Here is a 19866-nt window from a genome sequence, read left to right as displayed (position 1 = left end):
TAATTTTTTTAAATCTGTTAAATTTTGGTATCCCACCAGCAAAATGGTTTTTCTAACACAGCAAAATTTAATTTCAAAATTTTACATATAAAATATTCTAGCACAACTTTTTTTTGATAATATTTAACTAAACTAATTTTTAGATATTTTATCACATTTAACCCTTATCCGGAGACGTGGGGTCTCCGTGACCCCAGCAAAACTTTAACTTGCTGCCATCTATGTGCAGTTAAAGGCACTTGCTTGTGGTACCATCTACCTTTCGCTTGGATATCACATAGTCTCCTCCTGTAGTGTCAGATTTGTTTACGCTGTCTGGAGCTAGATATCAGGTCGAAAAGATAACTTGGGGTCGTAGTGGCACCACGTCACCAGTTATATTTCTATCTCAGAAGTGATAAAAAGGCTTCTAAACGAACATGTGTACGTGTGGGCGATCCAGATTATGACGAAACTATTTCTAAGTGGTTGAAAGATATTTTTAGTGACTTAAGTTATCAAAGTGTGTGTGGAAAAGCAATGTGTGATGATTGCAGAGCAAACAAATGTGACTTTTCGTACAAATTTAATTTTTTCAAACAATGTTCGGCTAATATATTTTATGTAAAAATGGCATTTTCAAAATATATAAGTATGCATGTGCTTTCTAGTTAGCTCGATTATATATATTGTTGTGGTTTAAGCATTGGTTATGCAAGGAAAATATTTGGAGGGGAAAAAAGTAATTTCTTTTTTTGGGAAAATTTATCTGTTGTAGATTTTATGAAAAAGTCTTATTATTCATAGAAGTTTTCTAGATTTTGTTTTGTCACTATATCTATATTGAATAGCAAATAAAACTTTTAGGCTACCATCTGCTTATTTTTTTTAAAAAAGCAATTATTACAAATAGGCATTTTTAGATTTATTTGAGCAAGCACCAATGGAAAAAATTGTATTTTATAATTGGTAAATAATTATTTACTAATTTATTTTTTAATTTAATTAATAAGTATAAAAAATGCATTAAATAATTTTACATGGAACAAAAATAATTTCTAATCAGTTAACTTCTACAAAACATTTTGGGGTCTGAGGGGCACCACGTCACCAGATATGTCAAATTTTTTCACGTCTCCGGCTAAGGGTTAAATACATTTGATTATGAGGAAAACAATATCCCATACATAGGTAGCCTAGATAAGATTAAATTGAAACAATAATAAGAGTCCACTTATGCTCAAGACCACAGAATAATGCATACTTTTTATGCACGTACTGTGCACATGATGATATTCATTTGCTTTTTGTAGGGAATTTGGAAATTTACTGAAACACTAACCATTGTTATTCACTTGCAAATTTCATATAAGGTAATACCTTGTAAGAGCATGCACAATTTTTATTTTCTGAGTCTTTTTTTTTTTGTATCTGTGAACTATCATTTATTCGCAGAATCATTTGTATTTGCTGTAATGAAAGTTGTGCTTGTTTCTAAGCCACTGTGTTAACCATCTGTATCATAAACCCTATCTCAATAAATGTCACCTTGCCAAATATTTCTGTAGGTAGTGTCAAAAGAAGGGGAAAAAAATCACTTAATATGGATTTCTTAGGTACTCCTTTAAAATAACATAGTTATTCAGCCATTATTGCTTTGATCAAATGACAGATCTTGATATAGACATCTTACTGGCATTAAGATTTATAATTTAATTTTTCCAAATTGACTTGGTAGTATCAGGAGCTTATAAGTTTTTACTCAAGTGTGTGTTAAACACTTTTGGCTTGTCTAAAAATGTGTGAACAAAGAAAGTAAAATTTTTTTTGCCCATTTAACTGCCTGTTATTGAGTTACTCATTTGCATATTGCACGTGTAACACACTAGTAACCACCCATGCCATAAATAATTTGTATGTAACAGTTTTTTCTCGACGAAACCACTTTACCTGACAGGTTGTGTTAGAACCTGGAGCTGTTTGTACTGTAGTGAGAGATAAGCAATCTTGTTCGAAGTATCGCCTGTGACAATAGATATCTGTGTTTGTGTCGGGGAAAAATACGGCCCACCGGGGGGTGTCGTCAGTGTCAAGATATTTACTGCTTCGTTTTGCAATGTGCTGTCTTCAATTGTTGTTTTTTTTTATGGTGGCAGGGTAGATTATCTTTTCCTGCAGTGGCCCAGATACGTCGGAAAGTGCTTGGAATTGGCAAACTGTACGTAACGGTTGGGTAACATGGCTTTTCAATTTGTGGCTTACTTTTTTTTTTTTTTCTTTCCAGTTTCTCGAGACAGCAGTCATGGGGCAGGCGACCAGCATCTTGGATAGAGTGGAGCCGGTTCCCGTGAACATCACGAGCACCAAGTTCTACTCCCATGCTCAGAACGTGAAAGTGTTGAACCCCGAGTACCTGCAGTATCCCTTCATCGATGACAAGGGTACTGTCGAGTATGTGTTTGGCTCGAGGGTCATTTTCATATTGAGGGGCCTGCCGGGCAGTGGGAAGTCCACGGTGGCGAGAGCCATAAAGGGCACATACCCCGGTTCAGTTTTGTGCTCGGCCGATGATCTGTTCTTGCAAAGTAACAGGTCAGTGTGATAGTCCTTATAATAGATGTTACTAACTTTTAAAATGTTGTATATTAAGAATTATTTGCCAAAACATAAAAAAATTTGTGAAAGTAAAGTACTTAAGTTTTAATGATGCTTGCAGTTGTCATGCTAATCAAAACTTCAGTAAAATCCTGGGTGTAGCCGATTACAATCCTTCCTGGTTGTTATTTGTGTCAAATCTACACCTGAACAAAATTGAACTGCAATTGCCTTGTGCTTTTGGTTTAATTTTTTAATAAGTTGTGCATTGTCTATGGAAGTATTTAAATCACCTTCAGGCTAATAATAAAATTTGCTCACAAATTAATTAATAGCTACAGAAAACGAGGAAATAATTTATAACTGTTGTTAGCCAACTGACTATTGAAAACATCAGTTAAGTTTGTTCCCATTTAAAAGTGGAAGTCAAGAAATAAAACGTCTTGTTTTGTTGTGTTGCTTATAGCTTTAACCAATTGCTTTCCTTGTGATTGTGGTTATTTTTCTGATTACTCTACTAGTTAGTTAAATTTTATAACCATGCAAGTTTTTTTAAAAATATTAATAATATATGTAATTGATATCCAGAACAAATAGCTGGCTTTAAGCAGAGTAAATGCTGTTAGAGTATGTAAGACTTGATGTTTGGTGGATTTAATGTTTGTATCATCACAGCACATGTGTCATCACTGTACATCATTACTTACTCAAAAAACTAATGTCCCTCTTAGCAATTCTTTCGTAGTTAATCTTATGTTGCAATTTTTATTAAAAATAAAGTATGTATGTACGTAGGAGAATCACTGTTTCATTTAGCACAGTTTTGTTATGAATTTGTCATAGCTATGTGTTCAGGCAGGTTGCGGTGCTAGCGTGCTCTGACAGAGAGGGCCTGAATGTGTCTCTCTGCTAGAGAAAATTAATTTTCTTAATTTGCTTTTGGACTGGTTGTTTATGTGTAGTAAGTAAATGACATAGTAGTAAGCCATTTCCCGTTTAGGCTGCTAAAAATGTAGATCAGCCCTAGTTTCATTACCCACTCCCAAAAGAAAAAAGAAAGAAATTCAAAGAAAATGCCATTGCTATTTTGATCATGTAAATAATTCCAAATTTTGATATTGTCCTATTTTTCTAGAATGTTGGAAGAAAAATTACTGGGTGGGTGTACAGTTTTGAACTATGCGCCACACATTAAAATACATAGGATTGGGGAAAACAAATAATTTTTCCAATAGGGCTTACATTAAAAATTGGTAGACATTTGCTGTGTTTGTGCTAGTTTGCACATAAGCATAAGGGACTTGAAAAGGTCTGGAAAAGTAGCTGTTTGGTTGTTTTTTGTATCGTGCCAGACACTTTTAAGTCTTGGTGTCGTATACCATTTTTGTTATTTTGTTTTCTTCTCATTTCTGTTAAGTGATTTTACTGTAAATTAATGTCCCATAGCCCTCGTGCTTTTTTTTTTTATATAGGCCAAATATTTTCTCACGTGATATTTTCTTAATGTTATCTTTGAACTGTAAAACGTTGTGCAGTTTGTTATAATTATGAACACTTTTGTAACTTTTTAACTATATTAGGTAATATTTAGTAAATATGTTTTGAGAAAAATTGAAACAAAACATAAAATGCAAGTTAGCTATATTAAAATTAATTTACAGTAAGCCCTCAAATAATAGTAATAGCAAGAAATTAAAATGTCTTAATTTGGAGTTTTAAGACCAAGCCTGAAATTAGTATGCCTGATTTTTTTTCCCATCATTATCATTATCTTTAAATGCACTGAGCAAGTTGGCACAACTGTAAAATGCTGAACTCGTATACTCTGGAGGACCCTGGTTCTGATCCCGGTCCATCTGTTCTGATTTTGATCTTTCGCGATCATGATTCCTCATTATGAGCGCGGTTCAAGTCGAAAAAATCGTCACTGTTCTGAAACATTATTTTGCGGTCGTGATGTCATTAGGGGTCTCAAAGCGATGTCCCCCACTACTCCGCGCGCTTGTATTTAGGCTAGGGCCGGTCCCAGCGCGGTTCAGTCGCGAGAGAGTCGTCGAGCGGGGAGGTTGTGTCGCCTCTCTGTTCGGCCTTGAAATCGGAGCACGCGAGCTCTGGGAAACCTCCCTTCTACCCTCACCCATGTGTGCCAACCGCCTCCGCGCAGCGTTGCCAGCTTGCTCCCTCCCCTCCCCGGGTCGCGCGGCTGTCCGGGCGGCCGGCTGAACGCGGTCCGTATGGTGTAGCGAGGTTAGGAGAGTGGACGGGACAAACAATATATCAAAAGCACTATATGAAACACACATTATCTTACACTAGGATTATATTCTCATTATCCTTTTATGTTGATTTGCAAGTGACGGTGGACATTATTTCATAGCCAGATATTCGTTGCGACATACATTATTTTACTGGCGCTAGTAATTCTGTTAGTAAATAACCTTTAAAAATAAACTTCACGAAGTTTGTTAAGTTACAGTTACTTTATTATCCTACAAAAATGTTACATATATTTGGCGGCACATTATATTTAGTGTCACGTCATGAAACAGTATAAAAATGAGTAGAAACTAATAAGCGAATTAAACAGCCTCATAAACATACCTTCTGATCTAGTTAGGGGCTACATAAATATTCTATTAGACATGTTTTAACTTGGAATGCCTCTTGAGTCTTGTGTAAGTACACATTCAATAGGCAGTATGCCACATATGAGAATTTTACAAGAACAGCATGTCAAGATCCAATTTACAGTATGTATATAAAATATGTATACATACACACACACAAAACAAATATATATATATATATATATAATATTTACACTATCATACATGATTCATGAAATGATCACTGTGAAAAGAATGGCGATTTTGATTGGATAAAATTACTGTATAAAACATACTTAGTATTATAGAAGAATGTAAATTGAAACTGTTACCATTGTTAAAAAATGACTCCTTTTATGCCAACCCAATTCAAACATATCAAAGTTGCAATTTTTGCAAAGTAACATTTTGGTGGTGTGACAAAACTCTTCGCAGTACATGACATATCACTAATTAATTATACAAAAACTTGATTGTGACTACATACTAAAATATAAAACACTAGTATTACATAGGGACACCTGTATTTCGCGATTTCATTTCATGTCAAGGTATTTCACAAAACACTGTATCTTTTTCTAAGAAACGTGGCAAATTATGAGGGTGCAGCAGTACGGTGACCACATTTTCATTGGTCCCTTGTGAAATACCTTGACACGAAATGTATTCGCGAAATACAGGTGTCCCTAGTAATAACAGCAGTTCAAATTAAAATTATTAGTAAAAAGAATGTAAGTTACAAGCATTTTATTACAAAGTTAAGCAGTACAAAAATAATTAAAGAAATACAGTACATAGAGTTTGTTTGATAACTGTAAAATATTTAGATTTTTCTGCATTTAGTAGCTTTTTTTTTATTTACATTTTATTTACGTACAACGTTTTTCCCACATTGTTATCTTCAGTGGCAGTACGTAAATAGTATATTTTATATTTAAACCACATTAATAGTATTCACAGGAATAGAGAAATTACAATGGATAAGCAAGATATAAGTAGGATGATTGTCATTTATTTTATTACATATCAAGAAATAAAATTTTGAGTAATAACACATCTAGTTTTAGTTTCCTGATTATCCCAATCCCACACTGTTTAATGTAATTGGTTGGTCATATTAACTTTCAATGCAATACCGCAATATTTAAACATTCAATCCATTTAAAATCCAAAGTGCCTTGTTGTGTGAATATTGTGCAAGAATTCAATAAGTAATATGAGCTAAAATCGACATGAGAATGGAGGTGGCAATAATACAAGGCAGTAATTAATGTCCAGGCATAGACGCAAATCATAGGCCAGATGAAATTAGTAGTGGTTACCAAGTTACCCTATATAATTTACAATAAATTTCGGAACAATAAATGTAAAACATTAGAAACATATTAATTAATCTACAAAAACAAGCCAAATCAAAATACTCACATTTGCAACAAAAAAAAAATTTTTCTTTAAAAGTACCATAGCACGCATGCGGAACAGACATAGGAAAAATGTATACACAGCACTTCAAATTATTGTAACAAGCAAATCATGTTTTGCAGCGGACCAACATTTGTAGGATGCAATGTCTTAGTAGGCATGGGCCAGCCAGTAACATGGAGACGGTGTTACAATCTTACATGGAAGATACATAAGTCGGATATTCTCCTGAATAAGATCATGCTACAGCTGGCGCTACTGACCCTCCAAATACATAGTAATTGTCACTGGTTATGTTTGCGGACCAACATTATGGTTCCAAACGTTCTCGTTGAACTAACAGTCTAGATGCCTTGCGTGTTTACTGGACTTGGCTCGGAGGGTCACAGTCCTCGGCTACTATGACCTCACTATGTGTATTGCAGTTATAAATTATTGAGGGATACTATGTCCGAAGTGGTACATCCGCTCATGTATTCTGCATAAAACACGAATGGGACACATGTTAGGCTACTGCGATACAGTGCGACAACCTTTGTTGTATGAATACTAGCGACATACGCTCATGCAGTTCTGTTTTTTGTATGTTTTAAGAAATGAATTTATTTTAACTGCTTGAAATAAAGGCTAATAATAAATAAATTACAAAAAAAAACGTTTCAGTGTTGCAGAAACAAATAACAATTAAGGTTAATTACTTTGGTAACTTTTTCTATTGTAGGCAGATAGTGCATTTCACTTCATAGGCCGTAATTTTTAACTTTGAATTCCGAAAATATAAAAACAGTGATTCACTAAAGTAACATTAATTATCTGTATAAAAAGTAAAACGAAAAAGTTCTGCATGAAAAATGTTTTAAACACTGTTATATTCAAAATGGACAAATGCCCATTATCTTGATAGTAGTGAGTCATTGTCAAAGGTATCACGGAAATTTATTACGACTGAAATAACAACTATTTCACAAACATCAGCAGAGATCAAAAATATTCATGCCCAGTCTGCTACTAATCAAGTGTGTAATATCGTAAATTCTACAGGAAAACTGACAGAGAGCCATTTGTGAAAGTGGGGATTTCATGTTAAACAAAAAAGAGGTTTACATCCCCGACACTGATACATTATGTTTCATCCGAAAATCGGACGCTTAGCAAGTAGTAGTTTAAGACTAATTTTAGAAACTGAAGCCAGTAGTACATTAGTGTGATTACTTTCCTTTTTAGTCATGGAAACATTACCTTAGTTTCAATTACAGTAACCTTCAAAACATTTTATTACTAATTTTTGTATTTTAAACACAACATTTCCTGCAGAATTGCCTCAACGAAAATCGTGAATCATTAAAAATAGTAGCTACTATTATAATAGCTGTGAAGATGATACGGGTTTGATTCCGGGTCGGGCAAACAATTTTTTTTTCAATTGTCCTAACAAAGTTGTTGGTCGGCTGGTTTTTGCAAGGACCACAATTTTTTTTCTCCCTTTCGTTAAACTATTCCATGTTTGCCCCATTCATCACACATCTTTAATATAGCTGCTGGTCCCTTCCGACTTCCAATCAATAAATTACTATGTGTGTATATATATACACACACACTCTCTCAATTATAAAAAGATTGACTGTTGCATTTATCGTGAGGGGAGAAATCGAAATGCCATGTACGTGCTACATGTGGTGAAGCACGGAAGTGTTTCATAAAATTCAAACCAAACAATATAGAATTATGTATATATCATACTTATGTATAACAAAGGGTGAGATATCACGCGAGGCAGACATAAGATAGTGCGCACCGCCAAATTGTAGGGTGTGGCGGGCCGAAACGACACAGCAACACGCACAACTGCAGCTCGTCGCGGCCGTAACAGTATAATATTGCACTCTAAATTTTTTAAACAGTCAGTAACTCATCGCAGTTTCTTCGTATTTTGCAACTTTTAGGTGCTCAAATAAGCAAAAAATAAGTAGAATAAGCTTTTGTAGTCAAAAGATATATCAGTTTGCAAAATGCTTACATAAATTTGTGTATGGTAGGGCAGTACATATATTTTTTTTTCAAAGTGTTCAGTTAGGAATTATTTGAATACTTTGCACCAGTTAAAACTAACTCCCTATCATGGCCTTGACCCCTCCCCCTTCGGCAAATGATATTACCATACTATTACTTAAAGCGTGATCCGCCACGAAGGCAGGTATCGACCCGAGAGGCGTCAGGGAGAGAACCACTGCCCTCCAAGGTTCTCTACGTGACATGTTTCTGCGATGGTTTCGCTATTGCCTTCCGCAGTATGGCGTGAAGAACAAACACCACAACAGCTCTGCCCGAGCCGGGATCCGAGCCCGGGTCCTCGTGCACCGCAGGCCGGCGCCTAGCCCACACGCTGCCATTCAAGTGTTCACATTTATACAGTTCTGCAACTATTATTAGTATGGTAAAGTTAGAATTCTGGATTAAATAAAATTTACAAACAAGAAACGAAGTTCTCAATTATATCCTTCACTTTTTTTTTTTTTTTTTTTTTTTAAAGAAAATGTGTTCATCGTGAAAACAATAACCACTTGGAATATTTCGAGCAACTGCAATTAACTTACGTGAAAAACATAGAACAAACACTATGTTACCTAATTCTATGTTAGCGTAACAATAAGCATAACTAACAAAACTGTTTATAACAGTGATGCAATCGGCGATTGCTCAACATCTTGAGTGTTTTCGTCATTTGATTTTTCAATTTTCTTATTCCGAAAGTACAATCCTCTTGCGACAGCTTTCTTTGATTTCTTTAACCGGTGATAAGAGCTTTTCTCTTTGCCCATTCTCGTGAAAATGAACTAATTTTTACATTATTAATTAAATAAGAGACTAAATTTGCAAAGTTTGTTTAAGTAGTCTCCCTCACAAGGTAACTATTCAAAATACGTTATTTAAATATATATGTTATAATAATAACTGCAGAATTAAAATTGTGCTAAATATCACATTTACTGCAAAGCAATACGGCAGCAGACCTCAAAATTCTCGTTCTTCTCTCTCTGTGAAGACACAAACTTTGGACTTGGCAACACTGAGCGTGGCCTTCGCCGTTTACTACTAGTGGCACATTCTATCGGCGCGTTCTGAAGTACACCGGAACGTTGCCGTGCGCGGTGCACAAGTATTTGACATACCATTCAAAATCTATACGGGCTACGTAAACCGCAAGTACCAATTTAAAATCTATGGAATTTCCTCTTTCAACGATGTTAAGTATCATGTGTTTAAAATATGTTTTTCGATCAAAAAATGTAGTTTTCAAATGTTGATTAAATGCTACTACAGAGAAATAAATTATTTTAAAACTTTAATATACTATTCCATACAAAGTTTAGGAGCTGATTCCGTACGAAAAAGTGATTATTCTTATAATATAATTTTTGTTTATAGTTTCATTTGTTATTTTAAAAGTTTTCCTAAAAATTCTCATGTATTACAGCACATATGTTGCATTATATATTATGGCAATTTTTTCACATTGAAAAAAATATTAACCATTGGAACTTCTATTATAGTTTTAAAATAACCTTTATTAATCTATATACATGAATACCTTTTCCAGTAACCATATTTTAACGCCAGAAATTACAGTTATAAATGGTGCCAAATTGAACATTTTGTTGAACCGCGCCCTTATAGACACATGGTCGGTCATTTCGTGATCCTCTTTGACCGTATAGTATGCAGGGTTCTGAGGGCATTGAAAATCTGAAAAACTGAAAACTCTGGCAATTGAAAAGGGGTCTTTAAAACTTAAAAAAATTAGGGAATTTTTCAATTTCGAAGTATGAAACCCTATCAGTAATTTATTAATTCCATGGAGTATCTTAATCAGGGTGTTTACCAACCCTGGAAAACCTGGAAAAATCAGGGAATTTTTTTAAAAATCAGGGAATTTTTGTTTGGTAGGTTGTAGTTGGCAATATGTTGTTTTGTTTATTGATCATCTTGCATCGACTTAGCATCAAGTGTATCCCCTCTCATTTTTATTTTTGAATGGCAAATAACAAACAGTTCCCAGGTCCATTTTCTTTTATTTACCATCGTATTCGGAAGTGGCGTCAAATCACGTGATACAAACTGGTCCAAGCTGGTCTGTTATCCTGCTGACGTGACGTGCTGCAGCATGTGCTTCCCATGTTCGGATTATACCGTCAGGTGCATTTAATTTTAAGTATACTGCAGTTGCTGAGCGTGCCATGAAAACGTTACCCCACCTAAATAAATTTGTTAGTGAAGTTTCTATTTCATCTCGCTTTCAATGTAGTGAAAAGTGCTCTTGAAGATAATCTTCTAGAAGTAAAATTGACATTCTTCCACTCTTTGGCATCAGAGCTGGAATTGTTTCTTACAATGTTGCAAAGTGAAGCACCCATGGCACCTTTTCTCTATGATTCACTGGTAGACATTTTATTAACTTTGGCTGGAAAGTTTGTGAAACCAGAGGTACTGAAGAGCTTCAGGGAGAAACGCAATGTATCTCGATTGGATGTTGATAACCAGGAAAATCTATTGACTGCTAACAAGTATAAGTTGGGTTATGCAGTACGCCATGCCATCAAGAAAGAGAAAGTACCAGAAAAGTCTGCCCTGTTACTGAAAAATGATGTTAGGACTTGTCTAAAGGTTATGGTAAAAAAAACTTCAAGACAAAAGTCCCTTGAAGTACAAACTTAGACCAAGGGAATTTCCTGCTTATGTCCGTCTATGGCTTTAAATTTGGGTGTGAGGAAACAGCTTGTGAAGTACAGTTTAGAATGTTGTCTTCGAAACAGGTGGCTATCAGGACAAGCAGCTGATAACATTGAGCAATCATATGAGTTGGTATGTTCCTCGCAAGATTCGGAAGCACTGTTCTCGTCTTTTTCTCGAGAAGACGGGCGCCTTGATCACTTGTGGATGCTAATTCTTAAGGCACATATAGTAGCTGCCAAAACAGGCATTCTAAAGTTTCTGAGGATGCTGTTGGTACTTTCACATGGAAATGCATAATTGGAAAGAGGATTTTCAGTGAATTCTAATCTGCTAACTGAAAACTTGCAGGAATAAATACTGATTGCACAAAGACAAGTGTACAACTTTGTTCAACATTCTGGAGGTGTAGAGCATGTTGATATCACCAAGTCCATGTTACAGTATGTAAGTAAGGAAGCTCTGCAAACAAAACAAAAATAAAAGGAAGCTACAGACAAGAAGAAGGCAGAAAAAAGAAGAGTTGCAGAGGAGATAAAGGCATTGCAGTTGAAGAAGGCTCGAGTGTTGGATTTGGCTCGTTCTGAAGCAAGTGCAACAGACGCAAAAGTTGAGTCACTGTAAATTGATGGGAGTTTCCTTTTACTAATGTTTTTTAAAAGTAATTGTGTAAAATATATGTAGCAGCATGTTTTATTTGCCATCAATTGAGTCACTTTGGCCATGTCTGGAAGAAGGTTATTTTTTACTAATTTAATTGAGTTGAAATACTTTGAAACCCGTCAATGTTATGCAGTTTTTTCAGTTTTGTGGAATGTCGTAATTTTGTTAAAGAAAACCTGGAAAAAATTATTTTTAGAACTGGAAAACCTGGAACAATAAGGGAATTTCATTTACTACATCAGGTAGACATCCTGTTAATGTCTTAAAAAAATGTATTTTAATCATAAACTCATCTATTGTTAAGTAATCAAACATTAGATACAAATAACTGTGTATTTATTATGAAGCGGAGTCATTGGCCTGATCACAAATCAGTAATCGGTAAATGACCATTTCAGATTTAGATGAAATACCTAACATTTTCTTCGTTACCTTTTACAATTATTTGGCAATGCTGGTTATGTAGTTTTTATTGTTGTGCAGAAAAACATTTCAATGTTGAAGATTTTTTATGTATGTCTAAATGTGTTTGATAGTAATTAGTATTGTATTATTTTTTGTCATTTTGTCATGTAGATTGATGAGAGACGGAACTGTTGGGTGGAGAGTCAGATGGATATGTGTCGGTGCGATCTGGGACGAGACCGGAACCAAGTGCTGAGTGAAGGAACGCACGTCCAGGTGCGAGCCGAGCCGGGACCAGCTGCACGAGGCGCAGGTGTGGTGCCAGCAGAAGGCGCGCCGGGCGTGCGAGGACGGCGCGAGCGTCGTGGTCGTGGACAGCGCCAACGTGCGCCGCTGGGAGCTGGAGTACTACCTGCAGCTGGCCGTGGAGAACAGCTACGTGGCGGTGGTGGTGGAGCCCAGCACGCCCTGGAAATGGGACCCGGAGCAGCTCGTCAGGAGGAACACACACAGGGTCCCCCTGGAGGTGCTGCTGGCCAGGGTGGAGATGTGGGATGCGGTCGTCCCGCTCTACTTCGGCTGGTTCCTCAACGCTGCCGACTCCCGGGTGCTGGGCCTCGTGGGGCGGGCCCACCTGGAGGAGTGCTTCCGGGTGCCGCAGTTCGCGGACGACTTCCAGAGCTTCAGCCGCCTGTCGGAGGTCCAAGGTACGCGTGCATGCTTTCGTCGGGAGACGGCAAAATTAGTGCTGGTGGAGTGGTCAGATCACTGGCCTCCCACCAATCATATCCGGGTTCGATTCCTAGCTGGATCAACCACAGATAACAGGTGGGTAACATGGAGGTCGTAGCCGTGAGCTGGTGGGTTTTTCTCTGGGTAGCCCCGTTCCCCCCCCCCCCCCCTTCCATCCCTTTGTTTCTTCAGTAATCCATCCTCGTCTCACCAGCCCTCAACTCTATCAAGGAGACACTAATAACCAGTCCTTTCATTTTCTTTCGGAGCTCCAATTTGAGTTTGTCTTTGTGCAATTGCCACAGTTCATCCGACAGACTCTAAGCCAGTTAAAAAATCTCAATCCTAGATATTATGTTTTGCAAGTCCCTAGCCAGTGAACAGGTGACAGGAATTTTGAGCATATCCTAGAAGTTGTTGCACCCTCTAGAGTAATGCCCCGTTGCTACAAACCTGTTTATTAGGACCACTTCTCTATTTGCAGAATCGTGAAAATTATTATTACTTTTTAATTGCAAGTTTGAAGGAAATCTGCCAGAAATTTGGAAGTGCATTGCGTTGTGGTTCTCTTAGCGAAACACTGCACTGTACTGCACGTGATGCAGTGTCCCTCCCCCTGGTTGATCTTCTTTACAGCAAGGATAATGGTCCCGTGACACCAGACACATCTTCCCGCTAGTAGGCCGCCTGACGCCCGGCAGCCAACTTTTGTGATATCGCTTGCTTGTGTGCACGCTGCTCTCTCTGATTCCTTCTCTTATTACAGCCTGTATCGCACAATTTTGCATATCTCTTGGATTTGATTAATGTTTGTTGACTACTTACTACCTATTTTATTACTCCTGATTTAGTAAAGTTTATGTTTTGATTTGGTGGATTTTTTTTTTTGGACTAGGCTGTCTGGGATTCCAAAATTCAGGAAATTTTAGGATCAAAATGATTATATTTCCCATCTGGCAGGAAAAAAAATTCTCGAAATTTTTGGGGATTTTTTAGGGTTATTCATGTGGAGGGTTTTTATTTTCCACTACATACACTAATGTAAATTGAGAGAACACTAATACAGAAAACGGCAGATTTAACTTGGTTGGTCAGAGATTAGATATAACCGCATTATCTGCTTACATAATTTCACTGAGAAGAGAGTAAAAAAAGTTCTAGTACTCTTAGCAAACCGATAAAAACTTAATACGAGTCTGTAAACAGGGCACAACACTGTGGGGGCCAAGTGGTTAGTTTCGTTCAAAATAATTTTGTTCAAAGGAACTCGCACAGATCAAGTGGAAAACATCCAGCTATAAATGTAATACCTAAAGACTAAGTTATTCTTAAATGTGTCGCGTGACACTGTGCTCTCAGGTGTTGAAGTGGGCGCCTCACACGTCCAATCAATCTAGGTTCTTGTTCCTTTTGTTTGGTTCTGCTGCTGGGTTGGCTCGTGCTGTCCTCAGTGTGGGTTCGTAGGAGGTGTTAGTGGGAATGGATGGATCAGCTCGGAGGGGGGGAGGGGGGAATCCCCAACGAGGAACGTCTTGGAAATGGCTGTCGATGGTTGTGTGGGTGGTTAGTCTGGTCCGGCGAGGTGAATCTCTTTGCTGTGCGATCTTGGATTTTGGCATAGATCCAAGGAGCCTCATCAGGGGAGTCTCCTTCTACCAGGATAGGTCGTGGCCTCTATGGGAGAATGGCATCTGCTGGTCACTTACTGGCTCTCCTGGTGGTGGCTCGGTGGTGCTTCTTCCTGGAGTGGTGCACGCAGGACTGGAGGCTGCTGGGTGAGGTTCCCGGGTAGTTCTGTCACCCCACACACGGGTTTGCTGTATTTCTGTGTATTGATCACAATTGCACAAGAAACGACAGCGTCCCTATTACACTGTACCAGAACTGGTTTGTTCCTCCTACTTGGCGGTGGTCTGCTCTATTATGATCACTGAATCTACTACGAGGCCCTCTTTCTCTCCTCCATACAAACGGGCATGTGCTAAGGACTGGCCTTTTTATACCAGTCCTGAAGGGCCCGGGAGGGACGTAGATAAGGGAGGGGATTCCGGGAATCGACCACTTCCAGAAACTCCAGCCGGCTGTATTGCCGTTTGCACTTGGCTGGCCTGGTGGGAGGAAGAGGTAGGCCGGATGAAGAGACTTGGCCAGCTTCGCCGGCGCTTGGCATGGTTGCCCCAGGCGACCGGAGATGCTGGAGTGGTCGCCCTGGCAACTGGCGACGAGAGAGTGGCCAGGTGATGACAGCTACCTTGGCCATCTGCCATGGCTCTCTCACACGTATTTAGTAAGAGAGTGGCTGATGGTTTCGCGATTACAGACATGTGCGGCACGTTTACGTCAAATGCTGATTCGAGTAGATATATACAGCAACCATCCTGATGCACTGCTACGTTCACTGTCACAAACTAACCCTGTGGAATTGAGAAACTCAGAGTGAACAGCAAACATGGCCCTGTACAGGGTTTCTGCACTTAACTTGTATTACCAAGTGATGAAAATTTTGTCAAATTTAATTACTTGGGCTTCTGCTTGCCCACAATTCATAGATAATTTAAAACTCATACTAAAATTAAGTAACTTTATGATTTTTAATTTTTTTCATTGATACCATAGCTTACAACCACTTCTAATTGCGCTTTTACACTAGCATGCATACAATATTAGGTAATTAATCAGAAGTAATAAAATTATTTTTAAAGGAATTTTTGAACAGTTTTGTCATTATAAAATGAACATGTTAATTTTGGTGGTGTAAGATAGTGCATTACAGACAAGTTTATTTAGTGCCATACTTTTATAAAAATTAGTTAATGTTTAAACCTGAGTCAGACAATATACAGTAGAATCTCGTTATAGCGAGCACGGTAATAACGAGAACACTGCTATAACGAGGTATTTTTGAGGAATTTACGGCGTGATCTCTTTAAGCGCGCTTTTGTTATTTGTCTGCTTTATCTCCACCCCTCTCGCTCGCCACTAGACATCTTGCCGTTGACGCCTGTCACATTTTTCAGCCTTGCAGTCGCCACCTAAGTGCGTGGCTTTAAAAATAGAATCCCATTTTTTCTTTCTTTTATCAAACTTCCGTTAGTTATCTGTGCCATGTGTAGACAAAGTTTGAGATTGGAACAGAAACAACGTAAGAAAGTATTTTTTTACAAATTAGAAATATGTATGTTTTTGTTTTTATAATCGCGTATATTCACGTTTTTTTTGGTTGTTATCTTAAGAGATAATATTAAAAAGCCGCTCTAATGAGATTTAATTTTTTCTTGGTTAACAAAAACTTTTAATTATCAAATATTGTTAATTGTTTATATTTTATTTATTATTATTTACGCGACGTCATACTGTACGCGTACGCAATACGACTGGATTCGTTGTTGCAACATAATATAGCATGTTATGCGGTATCAGAAGTAACGAGTAACGTAACGATAGTAATGAGTACTAATTGTTATAGTAACGAATACATTCGGGTACACATTTTTTCGTTACTTTTACACCTCTAGTAGGCACTACCGCATTTATTTCCGAATCGCTAGGACAGTTTTCTTGTAACTTTTGTTTCGGTCAGTTGTTGGGGTATCTGTCCGGGAAAGGGGTGGTGATGGTTTGAGTTTAATCCCAAATTTATTTTCTAAAAGAGTTGACAGGTTTCTTTCAATGAAAAAAGTATAGTTTTCCAGCGACTATTTCGTTTGAGGCTTACGTGCGTTGCTGCAGCCGCATTCCTGCTTTTTTGTAAGGAATTAAATCGTTGCGCTACACTAGCACCACCTGTTATCAACATCCCGAACCAACATGGCCGCCAGCAGACAGCCCGCGTCGACAATAGATAGCAGGACAATGCTGCGTCGGCCGCGGTCTGAGAGATGCTATACTTACGTGCCGTGGTAGGGTATTCTGGTTATTTTGACGCAATCGGTGATCGCATCCGTACTTATGGGGTATCGTTTTAAAGAGAATTCACACATCTGCTCACAGAAATTAATATTTCGTTAATATAACCTGTTATTTTCCAATTATACAGGTTTAAACACAATTTTTTGCTATTTTCGGAAAAATTTTATTTTTTGGGGGCCAAAATTTGTCCAATTCGGTTATAGCGAGGACACGGTTATAGCGAGGATCAAACCCGGAACCGTGACACCTCGCTATAACGGGACTCTAGTGTAGTAAAATATCTAAGGACCTTTAACTGTACACAAAATGTATGTAGGACTCTCCAGAGCAGTTCTAAGTTTAAAAGAAAAATTTCTTTCAATAAATTAATATAGTGGAATTTATTTTTTTTTTTACATAATGGTAGTTCATGTCACTTGCAATGATTTTCAGGCTAGAGAGAATTTTTTTTGGGTTTACGGAGAGTTACCATAGTGCAACGGTTGTTAGCTGAGGTCATCCTTGGCAGTACCGTATTCCTGGCAAGCTGGAATTTATTTTAAAGGTTACCCATGGAGCAGAGTGACAGAGAATGCAGGCGTGCAATGAAGCTGGTAATTCGTTTGCCAGGTGTGGCATTCTGTGCTTGGCTTCGAGAGATGGTTGCCGATGACCGCAGGCTTTCGTTGTAGTTTCTGTCAAGCAAGGCGCTTTTCCGTTAAGCATGTTTCGTCACTAAGCGGAACTTCAGCGTTAGTCTGAAGCCATCTTGCGTGTGCTTAACGGAACAACCCCCCCCCCCCCCCTCCCACTCCTTTTCCCTCCATCCCTGATCACAGTGCTGTGGTCGCAGTACCAGTTTTCGGCATTGCTTTACCTGTAGTTTCCCAGTATCTACCACCGTCTAGTCACTCTTAATACAGAAAAGAACCAGTGCCTGTTCAGCAATAGTTTTAGTGTTTGAATTAAAAAAAAAGTATTTAAAACAGTTTCATAGACATGCACCATTGCTGTTTTTAAACTTGTAATCGTAAAACCTTAAAAATGGACAGCAAATCTGAATAAAAAAAACACACGGAGGACAAGCTAAAATCAGTTTAATATCAAATATTAAATGTCTGAACAGTCAGAAATAGAAATATGTATGTGTGTGTGTCTATATATATATATATATATATATATATATATATATATATATATATATATATATATATAAAAATTACAGTACAGACAAAAAAATGGGCTGACAACGAGAACAGTAAATGCAAACAACAAGTTTGGACAACACGGTGACAAGTGGATGACAGTAAAAAGATAATCTGGACAACTTAACGACAACACAGACGAACCCGGCAATGAAACTTTGTACGTTCCAGGCAACGTGACGACAGCTCAAATGAATACGGTAGGCTTCCTGTGACAAAACAATTGCGATGTTTCAATAACTGACATGTGCGCCCATCAGGCACAAACTGACTGAATGTTGATTTCTTGCTCATTATAGAGGTTTCTCTATGACATCCGGTGTAAAACAGCAATGACATGTGTCGATGATATTGTTTTAAATCCTTCTTCCTTGCAAGAATCATTTAAAGAATGCAAGAGTGGGTACTCATGAAGTTGTATTGTATAAGTTGGATGGTGCATGGTTATATGTAGTAACTTTGCCTGCATCTGCATCATGGGGTTGTTACGGTTGTTTCTGGGTCATCTTTTTTACACTTATGCAATGCTCAGTTTCCCAAAATGTTAATTTTGCATATTTTTTTTATGGTGTAATAGTAAAGATTGAAAGAGGTTTTAATCCTTATCAGTTGAAGTCGGTAATTACTGGAACCTAACGTATAAAGAAGTCACCTTACACATTGAATTCCTACAGGTATGTATGGTTATATTGATCTTGTTGCACTTTAATTATTTATTTTGTAATATTTTCTTTTTCCGTTCGGTTCTTTGTGCTAAGTATTGTGTCATTACAATAATACTTCGAAACGTTTTTGTAACTGATTCACGTGAAATGTATGTACAATGCTTTCACTAATAAAGGAACAGTATTTAGGATAAATTTTCTTTTTCTTTCCTGCCATCTTTGAGTAGCCAGAAGGAAGACCCAGTAAGCTCATAAAGAAACTCCCTACCTAGGGAAACCCTCTAGAGGTATTAAAGCAGGGGTAATGAAAGGGTAAAAGTGGTGATGGTAATCAAAACTTATTGTTTTGTAAATAATATCACTTCACTATATTCTTCAATCATGCCTCGAGTTTAATCTTGACCAAATCAGGCTTATTTTGATATATTATGAAACAGGGAAGTACCAGCAAAAGGCAAAATGGTTTTAAATCTTTGTGTTTATAATTGGTATTAATGCAGTATGAACAAACTAAGGTTTTTTTAAACTTAGCTGTTTGAAATTTTGATGATTCGTAAAATGGAGAGAATGTGCCGCAAGTTGAATGGAAACTCCTGAGGAAACCAAGCAAATTGAAACGAGAGTGTGCACAGAGTAATAAAGATCATAGCACAAAGTAAAACTGTAAAGTGTATAGAAACGGTGAAAAGGAGGATAGGTGCAGTGAAAATATGCAGATAATAGAGTTTGCCCTATGCCTAGAGGCGGCAGACAGCGTGAATAGCAATGAATGTACAACAACAAACCAAAATAAAATCAATTGTCGTAAACTAATTAATATTCAACTGCACATTATCTTAATATTGTGTGAAAGGAACAGATGAAAATGAGATTTGGTGTTTCTCGAGATTCCATCACCCATTGTTTTGAAGTCCGTACAAAGTCATGGCCTCAAGATCATAATGCATGTATCCACGTTTTTTTTTTTTTTTTTTTTTC

General features: G+C 37.4%; 1 protein-coding gene across 1 annotated transcript in view; it reads left to right on the top strand.

Annotated features, from left to right (window-relative positions):
- The window catches only part of LOC134538720 (2',3'-cyclic-nucleotide 3'-phosphodiesterase-like), a 42183-nt gene that overhangs the window by 5126 nt on the left and 17191 nt on the right, over nucleotides 1–19866 (top strand). Inside the window, exons 2-3 of the mRNA XM_063380170.1 lie at nucleotides 2264–2571; nucleotides 12675–13105. Coding sequence (XP_063236240.1) covers nucleotides 2282–2571; nucleotides 12675–13105 — 721 coding nt within the window. The 5' untranslated portion in view covers nucleotides 2264–2281. The remainder of the gene's footprint in view (nucleotides 1–2263; nucleotides 2572–12674; nucleotides 13106–19866) is intronic.

This window comes from Bacillus rossius, chromosome 14, assembly GCF_032445375.1.
Source record: "Bacillus rossius redtenbacheri isolate Brsri chromosome 14, Brsri_v3, whole genome shotgun sequence".
Taxonomy (NCBI): Eukaryota; Metazoa; Arthropoda; class Insecta; order Phasmatodea; family Bacillidae; genus Bacillus; species Bacillus rossius.
Note: the sequence above shows the minus strand (reverse complement) of the source record. Positions and strands in the feature narration are given on the sequence as shown.